This window comes from Nuphar pumila, chromosome 2, assembly GCF_984573655.1.
Source record: "Nuphar pumila chromosome 2, dmNupPumi1.hap1.1, whole genome shotgun sequence".
NCBI classification, from domain to species: Eukaryota; Viridiplantae; Streptophyta; class Magnoliopsida; order Nymphaeales; family Nymphaeaceae; genus Nuphar; species Nuphar pumila.
Genome location: NC_143250.1, coordinates 61,902,097 through 61,924,007, shown reverse-complemented (window position 1 = coordinate 61,924,007; position 21,911 = coordinate 61,902,097). Strand labels below are relative to the sequence as shown.

The following is a 21,911-nucleotide window of genomic DNA, read 5'->3' as shown; positions in this document are numbered from 1 at the left end:
CTTTCTTGAAGATTGCACACATGTGCAATATCTTTTAGGGAATACATATTCTTGAGATATTCTCATGCCTTATCGATATGCTCAAACTTGAAGAGACTAGAGCATTTTTTTATGTCAACACTACTAATTAGCCATGACATAATTTTAGCATGAGCTATTTACCATTCCTTCCAACTTTTTTCAAAGTTGGCTAAGGCTTTGTTTTTCTCCTCTTCGGTTAAGAGAACTTCTTTATCACCTTCCATTTTGGTGAGGACAAGTTTAGGTTCCAAATCGGAACCATCTACTATGCCCCATAATCCTTTTCCCCATATGTGGTGCTTCATTATTGAAGCCCACATTACATAATTTGTGTCATTTAGCTTCATGGGTACGATGGTGATTTTATCTTGATCATCCATCTTTTACAAATGTGATAAAAGAAGAAAAGAAGAAAGAAAAGAAATAAAGGGGAAGAGAGATTAAAAGAAAGCAAACACAAGATTTTGATGCAACGAGCCTTCCTCTTTTCTCCTTCCTTCAAAAAGAGGCTTCAAAGAACCCAACCAAGGTGATAAAGCACCTTTGTAAGCTTGGCACAGAAAACGAGGCAAGAAATTCTCACGACGTAGGATGATCCTTGCTCTGATACCATGAAATGAAATGAGGATCTTCCAAACACGAACTTAGATCCGCACGAGAAGGTGTCTAAAAAGACACTAAAGCATAACCCTTAAAAAGGGTATAATAGGAAATAAAATATTCTTTTATTGATATGAAAAACATCAAATGCTTAAGAAGCATTGGAACTATTTTACAAGAGGGGCTGCACCCCTATATATACAAGTTTGAAAAAGGGAAGAAGAGGAGAGCTTTTAAGGAGCTCTCCTTGTAGCCGTTGGAATGGTCCAAGGGTTAGAAATGTAACCGTTGGAATATTCCAATAGTTACCTTTCTAGTTAAGTTCCAAGTGGAACTTAACTAGATAAGTGTAGTCTAGTTCTTTTAGAACTAGACACTAAAAAATACAAAAATAAATACAAAAAAAATAGAGAAAATATATATATAATAATAATAATATAAAAATTATTATTATTATTATTATTATATATATATATATATATATATATGTTTTACATTTTAACAGTTTCAACCCAAACTATTATGGCCCAGCCAATTGAACATCCAAAATGAACCTGACTTGATTCATTGAAGGACTGACCCTCTAGCTACCCAACCCATTTCTCCAAAGTCCAGACCCAATGTAAACCTGAACCCAGTGACCCCAATGGGCCTGCAATAAAAAGGTATAGCCAGACCAGGACCCAAAATCCATAATAGTTTGGGTTTGGATCCAACTATTAGACCCGATTCAAAATTGTTTTGATGAAACCCAAACCCAAACCAATATAGCCCACTCACATTACCAGTAAATCTGGTGTCCCTTGGGCTTATAAAAGTAAAAGCTATGTATACAAGCATTTTATACTTCCGATTTGAAAAAGGTTCTCTTATCAGTCTACAATTCTTTCAAGTTTTGACCAAGAATTAGCATTGTTAGAGGAATAGTAAATTCAGTTTCTTATTACCCCTTTCTTTCTGTGTTTTCCTTCTAATGATGTTATGGCAATGGCATATATAAGCAAAAGCTGTGCAGGTATCAAGTTAATATATTAGTTACAAAAGCATCATCAAGCACCGTCAAATTTTCCCAATCATGACTTAAAAGCTAGCATCTGAAGAATTATTCAAGATGAACAAAGGAAAGATGACAAACAAGAAAAAATGACAAGAAAACCAATGAAAAACTCGCAGTTGCTTCCTATCTTATACCTTACACAACAACTCAGAAACAGGTGAGCCATCAAACCACTCAAACTGTTTCCCATTACACTGCCCCCACAACAATCCACCTTCTCCAAACTCTCCCCAACGACTTGTCCCTACATGAACCAATAACAAACCCATGATTACCTAAAACACAAGACCAACAGGTAGCTAAATGACACAGAAAGCCACTATGCTATCATAACAAAAGGATGAGAACAATGAAACCAGAAAGGTACAAAACAGCAGCAACCACAATGTCAGGAGTTCATGTGCTTGTTATAACAACACAATTAGCATAGCCATCTAGGGAATTTGTGGGTGATCAGCAAGGGAGAGAGATAATTGTGTTGTTTTGTACCTTTGGGACAGATGATGCAAGGGTCCAATTTCAAGAAAGATGAATCCAGACTGTAGGCTTCTAAAATGATGATATTGTTAAAATACTGAGTATATATTCATAACTGACTGATATACATATATTTATACAATATACGTATATCAGGGGTATTTTGGTCATTTTATAATATATATTTTACTACAGTCCATTAGGGACTGAAAAGTCTTATTTTTATTTCTTTTTTGTTTCTTTAAATGTAAAGTCAATATGACTGTTGGAAGGACAGTCCAACGACTGTTGGACTGCCTCCCTTAAAGCAATGTGAGGCTCTATAAATAGAGGCTCACTTATCAATGTAAAGGTATGTTTTTCTAAAGCATTTGATGTGTGTTAATGCAATACTTTTTTATTATGCTCTTGTGAGCTTTGTGCCTTTGTGATCTTGTGGATTTCATATTTTTGTGTATCTCTTTTATGAGATTGTTATCCGTCCATTAGAGACCATATTGTGCACTTGTGTAGCCCTTTGTTGGCATTGTAATTGTGCACTCTTGTTTCATTACAGATATTGCCATCAAACCAACTTGGGAAGCAAAAATTAAGGAGTTCCACAAGACATGATGTGGACTACAGATATTTTGGTTCACTCAATGATTATTGGTAATGCCAATAGAAATAAAGACTACCTCCACCCATGGTCAACATTTCTTCCCAGATATTCACAACGATTGCATGCATGTTTCCGAACAAAAAGACAAATATCACCAAATGTGAATAATACAATATTGCCGCAATCAAATTTTCCCTTGTGATTTTGTAAATAAATGAGATATTTCACAATTATCTTTTTTTTTTACTTTTCTGCCTATATCATCATGAAGCTTATACCACCTACATGGATCAGCTGTTCTATGAGTTATGTATTTCCCTTTTTTTAACTTTTTCCAATATTATAAGGAATGAGATGAGAAAAAGTTCAAAAAACCAACATGTTGAATCATGTACAATCAATTTCTGCAACAGAAAAAAACCTCAGAAATCAGCCCATTACTATGCCTGTAAAAAGGACAATGTGCACCTTATTTGCCTTCAGTACCTGAGAAATTTTGTTTCCAACAATAATGAGGAAGGAGAGAGAAAGGAGAGTTGGCGTCATGAGAGATCATCAAATCTGTATCTTAGGTTGAACATTCCATTTAACTAAAAGAATTACAAACATGCCCCAGATATGTACCACAAAGTAAAACACATACAGAAGTAACCAAAATGCCATTCATGGGATCCATATTTCTCACATTGCCCCTCAGACTGTGATGGCTAATAATCATGGACTTTGTCCTTCAAAATCCAATAACCTCAGTAGTCAAGGCTTCATAAATAAATCAGCTTGTTGAAGAACACCACTGACAAATTTGGGAAGAATCTTTTCATTCAACTTTTTCTCAAACAAAGTGTTGATTAATTCCAATATGTTTTGCTTTCCATGGTGAGCCGGCTTAGTTGCAAGAGCAATAGCACTATGATTATACAACTGATTTGTAACGCCCCGAAATTTTAACCCAAATTTTTTAGAGGATTTTTTTTTATAACAGCGAAAACAACCATTTCATTGGGTTAAGCATTTAGGTGCATTACATGAGTGATCAAGCAACAACATTAATTTTATTTTGTGGCTACAAAAAAAAATGGTGCATGCACAGGTTTTGTCTTATGAGTGAGCATAGGGTCAAAGGTACCAATGTGGTGCCCCATGTGCAAAGGTGGTGTTGTGATTGTGTTTTATGACCTATATGGTATACACGTACAAGAGATTCCCTCGATTGGGCATGAGTCTAAAATAAACTAATGGGGTATTGTGAGCACACTACCTTATAAAATGTAGGTACTTCCACAAATAATTTGAGATATTTTGTTCGACTGGTTTAAAAGTACCAGGGCTTATCTGCTTGACTGGTTTAAAGATACCGGAATACTCTGAGTGGGTTTGTGCAATCAATATGAAAAAAAATTGGGATGTGTATGCTTTGGTAAAATGACTAAGGTTGGGGACCTACTACTATGATAGTAGAAGGTAGTTTGGGAAAATGCACTTGTATTTTGGGTAATTTAAATAAATGAAAAGATTCACCCACTCAGATTCGGGTTTACCTTGGAGAGGGTAGGTAGTACAAAAATCTAGGGACATGTGTTTTGTGTTTCGAGCAAAAATGGTTCGTTGGTACGCAGTCCTCGGAGTTGGGGGCAGACTACCAATGTGTCCTAGGTGGTAGCTCTTTATTCTTCTGCTTATAATGTTCGGGTTAATAAAACACCAATAAATAATGAACCCTCGAATGTTCTCTTCTAAAATGGTTGCCTTGGTCAGCGTGTACTCGTGGAATAATTAAAGATAAACATCTAAATTAGATTATTTTAGGTATCACATCTAAGTAGGTAGTGACAGATTTACCATTATACACATAAACAATTATTTTGACTTGTGGGCATTTACTTTTAGCATGCAATGAAACATGTGGTTAAAAAATGTTTTAAATTTTGCTAATATTGTTAGCTGTTAGTTAGTGTTCATAAATTGTTGTTGTCATAGTATAGATTTTTTACTTGTTCTTGCATATGCTAAAAATCACACACAACACCCACATCACATACTTGACACATGATATACTTGCAACAAAAATTACAGTAATTCTCACTTAGACAGTTGTAGTCTAATTCCTATAAATTTATCATTTTTCAGGTGAAGAATAGATTTTATAAGTGACTGCGGGATGAAGCTTCGATCGAGATTTTGGATTTATTGTTCCTGGGATATGTTGGTTTCCTTTTTAATTATTAAAATATGTCATTAAACTCTGATGTTATTATTCATTTGATAATGAAATGAAATAAAAGATTTGGCTTTTTCTCCACTGTAATGTTCTGGAATGCTTAACCTTATAGTATTACTTGTTTCCGCTGTAATATATTATATATAAAAAAAAATCCTCAAAACTTGGGTTAAGATTTCGGGGCGTTACATGATTAGTCAATCTTTTGATGCAACAAGTAATTGTCACGTCCATCACACAAATGAAACTGGAGCAATAGCTCTATACTTGGATTCAGTACTTGTCATTCAACTTTTTCTCAAACAAAATGTTGATTAATTCCAATATGTTTTGCTTTCCATGCTGAGCCGGCTTAGTTGCAAAAGCAATAGCACTATGAATATACAACTGATTAGTCAATCTTTTGATGCAACAAGTAAATGTCGTGTCCATCACACAAATGAAACTGAAGCAATGGCTCTATACTAGGATTCAGTACTTCAGCACACAACAGTCCATTGTCATTTACAAACCAGGAATCCAGGTGAGGACCAAGGAGCGCATAGTAGCCTGTTATTGACCATATCATTGTTGGGTCTCTAGCTAGTTTGCATCAAATTAATCCCATCATTTATCATTTTGTTGTGAGGACTCCAGCTAGTTTGCACCAAAGCGAGTAACAACAAGTGATGAAAGAACCTATTGCCGGTTGCCTCAACACCAGAACATCCATCATGGTTCCCTTTATGAATCACAAAATCCTTTTGGTCACATTCATATAACTGATACAGGTATGTGCATCATTGTTGTAAGTCTAATATATAGTTGTATTGGACCATATTGGATCATATTGTACGATAGAGCGAAAAATAAATTTAGATTTTCAAAAAAAAATAATGAAAATTATATATAATTCAGAAAATCAAGAAAAATCATAAAATCAAAAAACAAATTTAAGAATTAAAACTAAAACATGCAATCAGTGCATAAGATACATATCATAACTATCATAAAAACCAATATGATACGATACACACTTGTACCTCGATACGAGTGTATATCATACATGTATCACATTCGTATGTATCATATGATACACAGATCATACAATACACAACGATACGTGTTCAACGCACTTAAAAAGGCGGCAAACTTAATGTTTTTATTTTGAATTCTAAAGACTCCCCTAGAGCTGATTTCCTCACTTCTTTAGAAACTATTTGAGAGGAACCTACGCAGACTAGGAGGATAGAAACCTTTTTGAGGGGCGACTATTGCACAAGGGAGAGGGTTTTTACATTTTTCACACAAGAGAGCATTTTTCACTCACTATCCACCCAAAATGTTCATTGAGGTTGGAAAAACTTGTTTTTTGCTTGATTTGTACGAGATTGAAGTCGCCCCTAACTCCTTTTTATGTGCCCATAGAACTCAAAATCTATCCCTAGATGTGTGATTGAACTTAGATCTACCTATTTTCATCGCAAAGCACTTATTTTTATGCTTTTAAACCTGAATACCGAGTCCTAACCCTCAAAATCATAACCTAAGATGTCGATGGAGGGTAGAGGATCCTGCCCAAATGATCCAGCATGAAAATATTGCAAACCGGTTGACTTGAGAATGGGTTTGAGAGAAATGGTAAAGTGTAATGTTTGTAATTTTATAATCCATAGCGAATTGTATAGATTTAAATGTTACATTATGGAGCATAGCAAATCCACAGTACAATCCTATACCCATCTTATTCCATCTGATATTCATATTAAGCTTCTTACTTCCCTTATAGAACATGATAAAAGCAAAGTGCAAGCACATGCAGCATTCATTGGAGAAAAATTGCCAAAGGTGATTCTTGATTCTAAAGACGAAGATAACCCATCACCATCTTAGACTCTTGGACATTGTAGTAAGCAAAGAAAATCATTGAGTTGAAGCATGATATTGAAAATAACTTTTACATTATATATATATATATATATATATATATATATATATATATATTGAGCTCTAGGTTGTATGGCATTTGGTCCTAGATTGTGTTCTTTAAACTTGTAATTATAACTTTTGCATTGAAATATGGAAACCTTTTGGCTTTTGTATGTGGTGATACTTTTGTTTAAAATACTTGAATTTATAGTGATTAGATTTACCAATGACCTGAGTCCCCAACTCACTAATGCATGAAGAGTCACAATGCCCACAACAAGATACCATTTCTAATGTAGATTGCAAAATGCTTGATGATGAAGATAACTTGTGAGTTTTGTTGTTTTATCACAAAAAAATTATGTAATAAAATCTTGTAGCATTTATGTCTATGACTTTATATAGTTTACTTGATGTAAATGACATATCTATGTTTAGTTGTTCATAATGCTTAAATTATCTTTTCTTGTATCCTTTTTTTTATTTTTTGGGTTTTTTATTTAAAAAATGTGATGTTTTACGATACGTATCTTATTTTGAATTTGGCTGATACAAGTTACAGTACACTTTTTCAGACATGCAATCAATTAAACCCAAATATACACTAGAACCTGTCAATAACGAGTAAAAACTAGTAAAACAAAATAATTAATGTAACAGTCACACCTCAATTCTTTTTCTTGCCACTCCAATAGAAGATTAAGCAATTTAAAAGTCCAGAACAATCATGACATAAAGTACACATACCTGAAGAATTGTGCCGCAAGGAATTATGCAGAAATAAGTAATGATAACGAACAGTACGAAGTTTGGTAACTATGGCCTCCTCAGTCAGCCCATCCTCGGCTGAATATGTTTTCATTGTTTCCAATATAGTAATAAGACAATATCCTTTAGCTGAATGAGATATACCTAATCAAATTTGAATATTATGAGAACAATCAAGTGATAGATCAGACATCTATAGAATGTCTAACACTAGAAATTTTCAAGATAAACTTTGCAAATGAAGACAAAGCTACACTTTTTTCACATGGGAAACATAAAGTGAGCAAAAGATGTTAAAGGAATAGAGTTAAAACTCTCATTAAATCAAGCTAGAGGGGGGGAAATCTCAGGTATAATATAGGTATATCTTTAGTTATGGAAAAAACTTTAGGTGTGTTTATGAAAATTTCTTAAAAACTTAAGTGTTTTTTCTGAAAACACGTTTTTAAAGGCAAAATGTGTTTAAATGGTAAATTAGTAAGTTTATCCTGTTAACTCAACTTGAGTTAATGATAACCCAATTTAAATGGACCAAATGTGATTTTAATTAACAGAGCATAAAGCTAGGTGCATTATTCAAAACTTAGGTCTGTTTTTTATTATTGCCAAAACTTTAGGTGTGTTTGTGAAAATTTCCCTTAAAAGAATTATGTATATATCACATTGGTTCAAATAAAGCTTTATCACACATTGCCGAGGAAAATAATTTGGTCAACTCAAAAAGACGGAATCACAGATCAGTAATATGCAATTGTCTAAAATGAGGCATCTACAACTAAAAATACATAAAAGACATCCATATCCCTGTTAAGATTGTGTACCTAATATATATATATATAGTTGTATGTAAACGGAAATACCCCTGATGGGTATTTCGGTCATTTCCTATTGTAATAGGGGTCAGTCCACTAGGGACTGACTTTGTAATTCTCCTTTTTTTGTTTTTCTTTTTTGTTTTTTATACTTTTTATATCATGTCTGATTGGGAGAGCCTCAACTAGCTCTTGGGCTGCTCCCGCCGGTCATCGTTGGGGTCAGCCCAACTATTTATGACCGTTGGGGGCTAGCCCAAGATCTAGTTGGGCTGCCCCGACTCTCCCTCTCATTTGGTTATAAATAGGGGTTTTCCCCATGTATTCTCTAATGCTTTTCTAAGCATTTGTTAATGAAGGTTATATTATTTTTAACTTGTGAGTTGTTGGTATGTATTTTCATTGTGTGAATTCCCTTGGTCCATAAGTGACCACTATTGTATTGATATCTCATAGTAGCATTTGTGGCATTTCTTTGAGATATTGTTGGTTTCATTACAATCCCTAGTTAGAGATGGCCCACTGAAAGATCTGTTTTGAACGTTTGAACACATTAATTTCCACTTGCTGCACAAGCAGTAAGAGTAACAGCACAAGAAGACTACCCTAGCATATAAAGCATTTGAGAATGATGTAATATCAAACAAACCAGAAAGGAAAATTACTAATAGTTAAGAGTAGAAAAAAATGAGAGTTCCACAATTTTTCTCTGCCAAAAGTGGGGGGGTTTAATACTTCTATACTTGCTTCAGAACCCACAAAACCAGAATAAGCTGTCTTCATAGTTGGTTTCCAGTATCATTGTCATGGCGCATTTCATAGAAAGCATATTTATATGCTAATGCTATCAAGCACTCCCAAATGTTGGAGGTCGCAGTATGCAACCCTTACATGGATCAACACAAACGAGTAATCCATGAATAAGCACTCCATAGAGATGATAGAACAGCAATTTTTTATCAAATTTCCCTTCAATTGCTTTGGGCTTTGTTTCATTATATTCCATCCATATCCCAATTCCATTCAGTTTGATTTCTTTGTATAAATGTCGTTCAATCGAAGAATATGGAATCATTGGCAAAGCAAAAGTCTTCTATATAAAAAGCTACAAAATGATACCTATTACAGGCATCGGATCAGGAAAATCAACATCAAGATCAGCTCCAGCAAGGCCAAATACATAAGGGCTTCCAGGGTGTGCATGCCTGAAATATGATACAAGGTGAATAAATAGAACAGGCGACTTGATCAAGACGGAAAAAATTAGCCTAGTATCCAAAGTTCCAAACATATCCATCTGATCCATGTGCAGAACCAGAAATGATGACTTGAAAGTCTCAATTCCAAAATGCATAACTTCACATAACTTGTTATAATAATTACAACCATGCAAGTGTAATGAAATAAGGAGTCTTCACACACCTCACTCAAGAGGCACAAATCACACCCACAAATGGTCCAAAACACAAAAACCACTAAGGGCTTATGCATGCACAAGTCCACTGGGACAATCCAAAAAAGCACTACGGTTCACACAAGCACAAGAGTACATACAATATCAAAAGAAAGACAACATTTAAAAATAATGAATTTATTCATCAAGGAGCTTCAAAGAAGCTTCAAATACAAGGGGCTTTAAGCCCTTATTTATAGACAAGAAGAGGCCAAGAGGGAGCCTCCAAAATAGAAGTTGGGAGGCTCCAAACGGTCATATTCATGACCGTTGGGATTACTCCCAACGACTATGTGAAGGCATATACAACAATGCCTTTCCATAAAGAAATAGAAAATTAAAAAGAAAAATAATAAATAAAAACCTATTTTTTAACTTGTACAAAATGACCCTGGTGGACAACCCAAATTACATTATTCCTTACAGTTACATATATCTTGAATATATATATATAAAGTTATGCATACAACTTAACAGCAAGTCAAAAAAAATGAATTTGTGCTAAAGTGCTTCAATAATAAGAATTTAAAATAAAATATAGTTAAAAAAATCTTGTGGGAAAAATAGAAAAAATGAAAATAGCAAAATGCTAATGCCCTAGTTATTATTTCACTTCATAAAAAATAAATGCAGAAAGTGAACAAGGAAACCTACAAAATAAAAGCATCAGTATGACAGTACAGCAACTATTCACACCAAAAAATTACAGGAGGATCGACTCTACATCCACATATGGAACCCATTTCAATGATAGTTTGAATTTAACATCTAATTATACTTATGCAATATCCAAGAACATATATGATATTGATGACATTCCAATTCTATGCAAACCAAGTTCTGGCAACATAAAAAGCAGTCTTTGAAATGCCTTATAATCATAGTCACCTGAAATGTTCAAGGTAATTTCTCACCAAGAGTTTTTCTCAGATTTTTTTTTAAATAAGTGGTTTTTCTAGGTAAAAACTTGGTTTTAAAATTTAAAAAATAATAATAAAAGATAAGAAAATAATAGGTTTTGTATCAATTTTCTTGCAAAATATAAGGATATAAGTCTGAAAAGTTTTTAAAATACTAAAGAAACAAAAATAACAATAAGATTTTTTAAAATATCATGATGATATGGTGATATTTTGAATTTTGGAAATAATTTGAAAATATCACGATATTTTGCTCATATTATCAGCTGACCTTATCGTGATATTTTTCAAAATATCGGCGACTATGGTTATAATTAAAGACAAACTAAAATATGGGATGACAAACCGTCAGCCCTAACCAAACAATCTAGATTAGCCAATGATGCTATTTATCCAGCGCATGCCCCTCCCAAGCGATCTATCCTTCAGCAGTAAGGAGAGGTACTTCTCAACTTGCCAACAGATGAGGATAGATGGAATAGTTGATTATCAAATATTCTACAGTTTTTCTTTTCAACAGTAAGCACCACTTCCACTTAAGGGACCACTTCTTCACCTTCCCTTTAGCTCATGACACCATTATCCTACCCATAGTCACAAGTTAACATATCACCAACTTATTGTTTGCCATCCATATCATATATCAGCCATATATAGATAATTTATCGACAATTTAAACTAGATAAAAGCTCATAAGAAAATCTAAAACATATACACAAAAGAGTAAATTAAGACTACTAAATAATACAACAATCAATCATCTTAAATCAATGTGCTAGCTGCAAGCTTTGATTGATCTTAAATCAAATTGTTAGTGAATTTCTTGCTTTTTAGCTTTTTCTGTCATATAGATTATACTAACAAAGTCTGGATACATGAAAAGATTTTACATTTGCAGTCGGACGCTCTAAAAACTCTAGTTTAATGTTTACTGATTGTTCTCTAAAGGCCTACATTTTTTTCTTTCCCCCTTTGATGTAAGTGCTGAAAGTTATCCTCTGTCTGACGAAAAAAAGTGGGACTCACTGATTGAAGTTTACCTCAATGAGGAAAAATAATTCTGGAGAGTGGAGATGAGGGGTAGATTAAAAGGTATAAATCGAAAAAAGAATGAAGAAAGGGAAAATTGACAGTTTCCATAAATATTTTGATGGAGAATCCTGATTTATTTAGAATCTTCAAAGTTTCCCACCCAAACCAGCAAAAAAATTGCTGCTTTCATTAGTGCACTTCACAAAAAATCAAATCTAAAGGTAAAAAATTGTGGTTCTTCCTTTATTGATATTGTGATATATCATGATACCGTTTTTTTAGCCTGTTTTTTAGGTAACATCCAGATTTTGGGTCTTCAAGCGATATATCACATTTTTTTTGACGATATATAGCCAATACGGTTGTGCTGATCCTACCTCTAAAACAAGAAAAGACCAAAAAACCACTCCATCCTCCAAAGGCCAATTCTAGAGCACAAAAGAAGGGATATCTCCAACAAGAAAAAGATGGAGGGGTGATTCATCAGTTGCATGGGACAAGACACACCAGATCCAAAAATAATATAAAGATAAACTAAAGAAATGTCTAATATGACAACCAAAACTGACTATATCAATTCAAAAGAACTTCAAAAGTATGCAATAATCATCAAACAAATAAGAAGTTGATGAAAATACAAATAAACAACAAAGAACAATGAGACTAACAAAAATAAATAAAAAAAGAAGACCAAGAAATTCTTTTAAAAGAAAAAATGTCAAAACCTGACAAAGTAGATGCTAAATAACTATAAAACTCACAAGTTAAATTAAGAAGTAATAGTCTAAGATGGAATTTTACAAAACAAAATAGTATAGAAAAGTCTTTTCAAACCCGACAAAAAGATAACTTCAAATAACAAACAAGCAAAAAGAGAAGAAACCATGGTTGTACGTATCGCGATACGAGTGTGTATCGTACCCATATCAGGTGTATCATATAATACACCCATGTATCGTGTTGTATGGTACGATACAGTATAAGTGAACTTAAAAAAGGCCGAAAGTTGTTTTTTTTATATTTTGGGTTTAAAAAGCCTCTTGAGGGCCGAGTTCTTCATATGTCTGATAAAATGTAAACATGTAATATATATATATATATATATAATAATAATACAATAATATAATATATATTTATTTTTATTCTTCTTTTTACTTTTTCTTATTTTCCTTTTTGTAGTTCAAATTGAACTACATAGTCAAGATCTAAAGAGATCTTGACAAAACCCATAGTCGTTGGACCTAGTCCAACAGCTAGAAATAGAGTCGTTGGACTAGGTCCAACGACTCTATTGGAAGATTCAAGAGGAGAATTTATATCCAAAGAATTCAAAGACTTGGAATTGCCTAAGAATACATTTTGTTATAATGTTCAAAAATTAGAATTGGATTTATGGCACAAAAGACTTGGCCATCCTCACATGTCTAAATTTTAATATTTTTCAAGTTTGGAAAAAAATTGTAATTCTGAAAATTTTTCTTGTAGAGACTGCATTCTTGGCAAAATGAAAAGATTATCATTTTGTATTAGAACTTTTGTTTCTTCACGACCACTAGAGTTAATACATTCGGATGTTTGGTGCCCGGCACCAGTTATTTCCAAAAGTGGTTATGCATATTATGTCATCTTTGTTGATGATTTTTCTAGACATACTTGGATTTATTTTCTTAAACATAAATCTGAAGTTTTTGCTAACTTTCAAATATTTCATAAAATGGTTAAAAATAAGTTTCAAAATGATATTTTCATTTTTCGCACTGATTCAGGAGGAGAGTTTATATCCAAAGAATTCAAAGACTGTCTCAATTTAAATGGCATTACACATCAAAAATCATGTTCACACACTCCACAACAGAATGGCCTAGCCAAACGTAAACATCGGCACATTATGGAAACTACTAGGACCCTGCTAATTGCAAATCAAGTTTTCAAGAGTTTTGGGGCTGAAGGAGTACTAACTGCCACCTACCTCATCAATAAGATGCCATCTTCCTCATTAAAGAATATAACTCCAATAGAAAATTTTGTCAATTTAGCTCCAGATTATTCTAGATTAAGAGTCTTTTGATGCAAATATTTTGTGTTTACCAACAAAAATGACAAGCTCTCTCCCCGTGCAATCTCATGTGCCTTTTTAGGATATGCTGCTAATTAAAAAGGCTACAGGTGTTTTGATTTTCAAAATCAAAAATTATGTGTGAAGAAATGTTTTTTTTTGGAAAAAGAAAGCTTCTTTGAATTCCAAAAATTCAAGGATGTCACTGAATATTCTTTTTTAATTGATCTTACTTCAAAATCCAATGAATGTGACTTTGACGATGATCAAAGTCCTATTGCTATTGAAAATCATGATAACAGAGAGCAAATCGATAGGGATGTTAGTCTATAAGATTCAAGACGTAGAGAGCCAAATCTTCCATGTGCATTAGAAAAATACATCAACGTTCCACCAGAAGGACCTCTAGAATTTTTAGACCTCCTAAAAAATTTGTATCTTACGAATCTTTTTCACCCACATATAGGGCAGTCATTGCATTAATACAATCATATGTTGAACAATCATCCTATTCTCAAGCCAAAAATCATATAGAATGGATAGAAGCCATGAAAACAAAATTGGATGCATTAGAAAATGCCAACACTTAGACTATCCAAGATATTCCTCTGGGTAAGAAACCTAATAGGTTGTAGGTGTCTATACAAAGTTAAAACCAAAAGTGATGGAACCTTGGAAAGGTATAAAGCCCGCCTAGTGGCAAAATGATATGCCCAAGAGTATGGCATCGATTATGAAGAAACATTCGCTCATGTGGCCCATATGACCACTGTCAGAACCTTAATAGCCTTGGCCTCAATTAGAAAATGATATATCTTTCAATTGGATGTCAAAAATGTGTTTCTGAATAGGAATCTCACTGAAGAAGTATATATGGAAGCCCCGCCTGGTATCAGTATCCCTAAGAATAAGGCTCTTCGTCTACAAAAAAGCTTTTTATGGTCTTAAACAGACTCAAAAAGCCTGGTATGACAAATTTAGTCATGTTATGATTGATATTGGTTTTCAACCTTGTTTAACTGACATTTTTTGTTTATTAAGAAATCTGAAGCAGGTATCATTATTCTCCCCCTTTATGTGGATGATATGATCATCACCGGAGGCGACAAACAGGGAGTTGCAAATATCAAATCTCTTCTTAAAACTCATTTTAAAATGACTCACTTAAGGTTGTTAAGATATTTTTTAGGCATTGAAGTTGCTTATTCCCCTCGTGGGTATTTGATATCTCAATCTAAATTTGCTCTTGATATTATTTCTAGGTCTGGAATTCCAAAAGTTGTCAACGTTAAAATAAAAATTGATGATGGAGAACTTCTTGACGATCCTACTCCTTACAGACAACTTATTGGAGTTCTTTCTTATCTATCAATTACTAGGGCAGATATAGCATATGTTGTTCACACTGGTAGTCAGTTTCAGCATGCTCCCACCTCTGTGCATATGAGAGCAGTTTTACGAATTATTAAATACTTGAAGTCTTCTCTTTCATGAGAATTCTTCTTGTTTGCTTCATAGTCTTTAAATTTAATTACATATACTGATGTTGACTGGGGAGGTGATCCCAATAATAGGCACTCAACCACGAGTTTTTGTGTGTTCTTAGGTGAATTTTTTATTTCGTAGAGGTGCAAGAAGCAGCAAAAGGTCGCATTTTCCTCTACCGAAGCTGAATACAGAGTCATGGCAACTACCACTATCAAAGTTATTTGGCTCAGACGACTGCTAGCAGATATGAGAGTTGAAGTGAGGCAAGCGTCAAAAATGTGTTGTGACAACAAAAGTGCTATCTACATTGCAAGCAACCGGACGTTCCATGAGCGCACCAAACACATTGAGATGGACTGTCACTATGTCAAAGAGTACTTACATGGAACCATTGATCTACCATATGTTACATCAGGGTATCAATTAGCAAACTTCTTTACAAAGCCTCTCGTTGCTCTCAGATTTCGCTTTCTCTTAGACAAACTTTCGCTCATTGTACCGTAAGTTTGAGGGAGTGTTAAAATGTAAACATGTAATATATATATATATATAATAAAACAATAATATAATATATATTTATTTTTACTCTTCTTTTTACTTTTTCTTATTTTCCTTTTTGTAGTTCAAATTGAACTACATAGTCAAGATTTGAAGAGATCTTGCCTAAACCCATAGTCATTGGACCTAGTCCAATGGCTAGAAATAGAGTCGTTGGACTAGGTCCAACGACTCTATTGGAAAAGTTCTTCCAAACCTTCTTCCTTCTTGTATGAATAGGGGTGAACCCCTCCTTTATAAATAATCCTTTTGAATGCTTCATAAGCATTTTAATTATCCATAAATATTTATTTATTTCTTGTTGTGTTCTTCCTTTTATACCCTTTTATGGGTTTGCTTGAAGTGTCTTTATAGACATTCTTTTGGTGGATTCAAGTGCATTTGTGGAAGACCACAATTTCATTACAATGTCTAGAGTCCATTAGAAGGGAACCCACGATCTCTAGGTTCTGTGAGATCGATTTGGGAGCCGATTTGTGTGCAAGAGAGAGGAATTTTACGATTTTTTCAAGAGTGCATTTTCATCATTTTTTCACTCAAGGAAGTAGGTTAAAGTACAAAATCCCTATTTTTTGCTTCTTATTGAGTGTTTTTGGAGAAAGGTGTGTTTGGTGCTTCTTATTTTTTGCTTGTTATTGAGTCTTTTAATTGGTTATGTTTTTTTTAGATCATTCGATATCGTCTTCATGTTCATGTCATAAAGATGATCCCGCACGGCAATATTGTAGAAGCATTGATGATGTACCATGACTACGGTCACCATTGAATTTGAGATGTTTTTTTGTGATGCTATTATTTGAGGTGGACTCCATAGATTTAAGTAACATATTACATGTCAAGATCAAGATGTATGTCCATGTGATTCTCCATCTATTCCTGCAACTTTTCGTATTGATGTTATTGTTGAACTAGAAGATATTCGAAGAAGAAGAATTTTGCAAAAAATGCAAAGGACTTTCAACCATTGTTCCCGATTTTGAAGATGATGGTGATGATAATAACCCACTTGCCAAAAAATGATCCATAATAAAAGAGATCATTCAGCGACAGTTGGATGCATAATTGAGGAAATACTATCCTGACTCCTAATGTTTGGCACATAAGCTCTAGAAGATAGTTTAGTTTTAGGATCTTTATAGTTTAGAAGTTTAGAGATGAAGATTGGCATGTAAGACATTGGTTAAATGTAATCTTTTTAGTTATCAATAACTCTTAGTAGTTTAGTTATGACTTATGACATTTCAGTACGACTTGGATGTGAATTTAAAATTGTTAGTTAGTTGGTTAAATATAAGGCCTTAATTGTGTTTAAAATTTAAATTATATAGTTGTCTTTTATTTACATTGATATTAATTTAAATTATGTAGTTGTCTTCATATGTGATTTTATGGTTGTATTTTGTGCAATTCGTCATTGTTTTATGTGACATGATTTTTTTAAAATTTATGCTAATTTTTTTTTTTTTGGAATTTTTAGAATTTTTTATTAAAAATTTACAATATGATACGATACGATGTTACTTTGGACCAAACAAATACGAGTAACGATACGATACTTACATCCTTGGAAGAAACTACAGAGGACAAAAAAAACAAAAGGTTGCGATAATCTTTGCAAAATACTCCACATCTGGTGGCTTGAATGTGAAAGGCAAGCGGTGTAGCGTGACTATAGAAGCACTTGACTTGTATCCACCATTGTGATGCATGATTGTCAAATGAATGCCATAAAAGGATGAATGCTTGAGGCATCATACTAAAAGAAAATCTCGAAGCAACCTAGCAAGATCACATTATAAATATTAATTACCCTGATATAAAACGACCTTTACGAGAACGAGCTTGAGTTGGCCCTTGAACTTCCTCAACTATGCACTGTCAAGAAAGAAATCATAATTAGCACAAAGGAAATTAAAGAAAGCAAGATGAGCACAGCATGAGAATAATTAAAGAAGCAAACTTACACGATGGCACCAGGAGAAACTCATGGGGCATACGAAAGTATCAACAACAAACCATAACCTCTTAATCTTAAAATATGATAAAATATAAAGGAAGAAAGCAACAATTCTCAACGTGGAACCAAAGCACACAAAAGAACCCAAAGATTAAAGCAAGCAGTTGTATGCTTAAATGACAAATACACGTGCCAATTACCAAACCAAGGCAGGAAACCTTAAGTGGCATGCAGCAGAAATAGTGCATATCGTATTTGCAAGTCAATTTTCAATCAGCAACACATTTTCACCAGTATGTCATCTCAAATTTTGATTCCTGCATGCATTAATTTTTCCCAATCTGACGCCAGTCAAGATCACAAGCAGTATTCCATGAACCACTCAACAGACAAAAAGAACATAGCAGATTGCTACATGAGAAAACATCTTGCAAAGACAAGCTTGACTAGATAACTGGGATCACACTAGACTTTGAGTGCTAATACGCAAGGCAAAATATACCTCGGTTAAAGCACTGTTGGAACGTATATATGTGCATATATGTTTGTAACTTAAGGGCATTTTGGTCCAGTCTTATATTTTATTCATTAAGGGTATGTTTGTAATTAGCATTATGTTTCTAATATAAATACAAGGGGCATCCCAAAAGGAAAGACGTGCCCTATTCTCCTCTCTTTTGTTTTTCCTTCTACTTCTTTTCTCTTGTGTGCAAGGCACGAATTCAAGGTCCTCCAAAATATCATGGTATCAGAGCAGGTTCGTCGGTAAGTCCCGTGGATCAAACTGTATATTCCTTCTCTTGTCTCTCTATATTCAAATCAGTTTTTCTCTTCCTTCATCTCCTTCTTTTCCTTTATTCTTTCGTCGTTCGAATCATCTTTCACGTCTTATTCCTTCTTTATTATTATTCTTTCATCGTTTTCTTTATTCTGTCCCTGCGTCACATCTGATCTATTTTGGGTCAGATCTGACCAGCTCTAGACAGCAGATCGACCAAGTCAGATCTGCAGTTTCACGCAGAAATCAATCAAATCTGTGATTTCTTTAAATCCACATTTTTTTTCATTCCCTTTGGTCTTTAATTTATAGATTTCTTGAGTCGAGTTCGCACAGACAAGATTTCTTGGGTCGTAAATGTTCTCTTTTCTCACTCTAAATATTCAAAGTTTTTCAATCTTTCAATCGATTGTGCATTCAGCTCCTTTAGATCAGATTGGCCTACACTCTGCTATAGTTTAGCTTATTCTCAAAAAAAAAATCGATGTCCGTGCTCAAGTCATTGGATGACATCAGGGATATTGAATAGTAATTTCTGATTCTGATTGTTTTATTTATTAATTTTGTTCTCTTTTCATTTATCTATCCTTGATTTTCGTTCTTCTTCATCATGAATTCCTCTGCTCATATTTCCTCTTCTTTTCTACCACAACTTGTGACTGAAAAGTTGGATGAGACCAAATTTATCACATGGAAAAAACAGATTATTCCTTTCATATGCAGCCTTGATCTTATGGGCCATCTTGATGGATCCAAACTAGCCCCACAGGAATTTGTGTCTAAACCACAAGGGAATACAGAAGGAAAAGACAAAGAGAACGTGGAAGATGTGATGGTTCTTGTCAGAAATTCAGATTACACTTCATGGTTCAAGAATGATCAGTCAGTTGTTGCGTTCATTATTGAACGTTATCCAAGCAGGTTCTTCTTCACACTCCCACTCGTGTGACAGCATATGAGTTATGGGATCTTTTGCACAAATGGTATGAACAAATATCTCTACTTGAGATCTACTATCTTAAATCGGAGTTTGGTACCTTGAAAAGAGGAAACGAGAATGTTGTGGATTTTCTTGATAAAGTAAAGCACATCGTTGATCAATTAGCTGCTATTGGAAGTCCTCCACCGGAAGATGATCACTCAGATGCTTCAAGGTTTGGGAGAAGAATATAATCTTTTTATTGCAAACAACATCGGCATAGAAAAAAAGGGGGCTTTCAATCAGTTGAGAGAACCCAACTTCTTGAATTTGAGTCTACTTTCAACATTTCCTCCAAAAAGGAAGATCCATCTCCCCAACACGAAGTTCTTGTTGTGGCTAATTCGTCACGTGGTCGTAGACATGGCCATGGCTCCTTTGACCCTACGGGAGCTGGTATTCTACCTAACCCAAATCAGCCTAATGGAGGTCAGGGACAAAATGTTAACTGTCAGGTATGTGGGAAGCATGGACACGTCAGTTCCAACTGTTATTGGAGGTTTGTTCCTACATATCGGCCACCTATTGTGACCTATCCAGCGCGTTTTAGGCAGTTTGCTCCTCCAAGCAGCAATGTTGGAAATCCCAGAGGTCCTCGTCCAGGTGCATTCAATGCAGGCTTTCATTCAGGAAACCCTACTTCAGTTGGATCGTCTACTTCTACCATACAACATCAAAATCAAGATGTGGATGCCCTGAGTACTTCCTTCAGTCAAATGGGGGTGCAGCAAAACACCCACACGTATGAAGGTATTCCTACTAGTCCGCAATGGCCTATGAGTTTCAATCAGCATTCATGGATGGCTCTGTAATGAAGTATGAGGAAATATAAAGAATGCAAAAATGCATTCACAATCACCAACAAATATCAAAAGGGAACAATACACAAGTCCACTGTAGGACAACACAAACACAAGCTCTATAAAAAGCACAACTAAAATAAAAGAACTCTTTTATTGAAAGAGAGCATAAAAATGCTTAATGAATAGAAGGGGTCTCACCCCCATTTATACAAAAAGAGAGAGCTGAAAAAGGAGCCAAGAGGGGGGCTCCCAAAGAGTCGTTGAGAGCCCCCAACGGTCACATTTGTGACCATTGGGGGCCCCAATGACTCTATGACGGGCCCCTTTTGGTGTGAATCCAAAAACAAAAAATAAAAGAAATAAAAATGGAAAAAGAAAATAAGAAAAGAAAAACATTGTTTAATGAACAATGTGAAAAGACTATAATACCCCTATCAGGTATTATAGTCTTATACATATGATTTAACACCCCCCTCAAACTTTACGAGGTGACGACGGATGCTTTAGTAAAAAGGTCTGCAAGCTGATATTCTGAAGTAACATATGGCAATGCAATTGTTGCACGTAGATACACATCTCGAACATAGTGACAGTCCATTTCAATATGTTTGGTCCATTCATGGAATGTGTGATTGCTGACAATATAAATGGCACTTTTACTATCGCAGCACAGTTTTGAGGCGCCAGTGATATCTACCCCCATGTCTTTGAGAAGACTTCGAAGCCACACAAGTTCCATTATAGTAGTTGTCATAGCCCGGTACTCAGCTTCAGTAAAGGATATTGAGACTTTCTATTGCTTCTTGTAATCTCCTAAAAAGACACAAAAGCCAGTAGTTAAGATTTTATCATTAGGATTACCTCCTCAATCTGCATCAGTATAAGCAAGTAAATTTAATGAAGAGAAGGAGGATTGAAATAGCCCTTTAGTTATAGTATTTTTGATGTATCGGATGATCCGGTGTACAGCACTCATATGCACAGTTGTAGGGGCATGCTGAAATTGGCTAGCAGAGTGAACAGCATGAGCGATGTCAGGTTTGATGATAGTAAGATATGTGAGAGATCCAATGAGTTGTTTGTACGGTGTGGGATCTTCTAGAAGAACCACATCCTCCAACCTTAATTTTGCATTGATTACTTCTGGAGACTCCACATTTTTATCATCTGAAATACCAGACTTAGCACATATATCTGCAGCAAGTTTCATTTGTGACAATATATATCCTCGAAAAGAATATGCAACCTCAATGCCAAGAAAATACCGAAGAAAACCTAGATCAGACATGTCAAAACTATCTTTTAGCATATTTTTAACATTAACAATACTATGTTGATCATTTCCTGTGAAAATCATGTCACCAACATAAAGCAACATGATAACAATATTCGTACCAACATTTTTCACAAAGAGAGTTGTAAGTA

The 21,911-nt window shown here is 34.4% G+C and overlaps 1 protein-coding gene across 1 annotated transcript in view; it reads right to left on the bottom strand.

The window, feature by feature from the left end:
• The window catches only part of MSH1 (MUTL protein homolog 1), a 221,771-nt gene that overhangs the window by 176,876 nt on the left and 22,984 nt on the right, over positions 1-21,911 (bottom strand). The window contains exons 7-10 of the mRNA XM_089995822.1: positions 17,780-17,844; positions 9,582-9,667; positions 7,630-7,794; positions 1,813-1,922 (exon numbers count right to left, since the gene is read on the bottom strand). Of these exons, the coding sequence (XP_089851948.1) occupies positions 1,813-1,922; positions 7,630-7,794; positions 9,582-9,667; positions 17,780-17,844 (426 nt within the window). The remainder of the gene's footprint in view (positions 1-1,812; positions 1,923-7,629; positions 7,795-9,581; positions 9,668-17,779; positions 17,845-21,911) is intronic.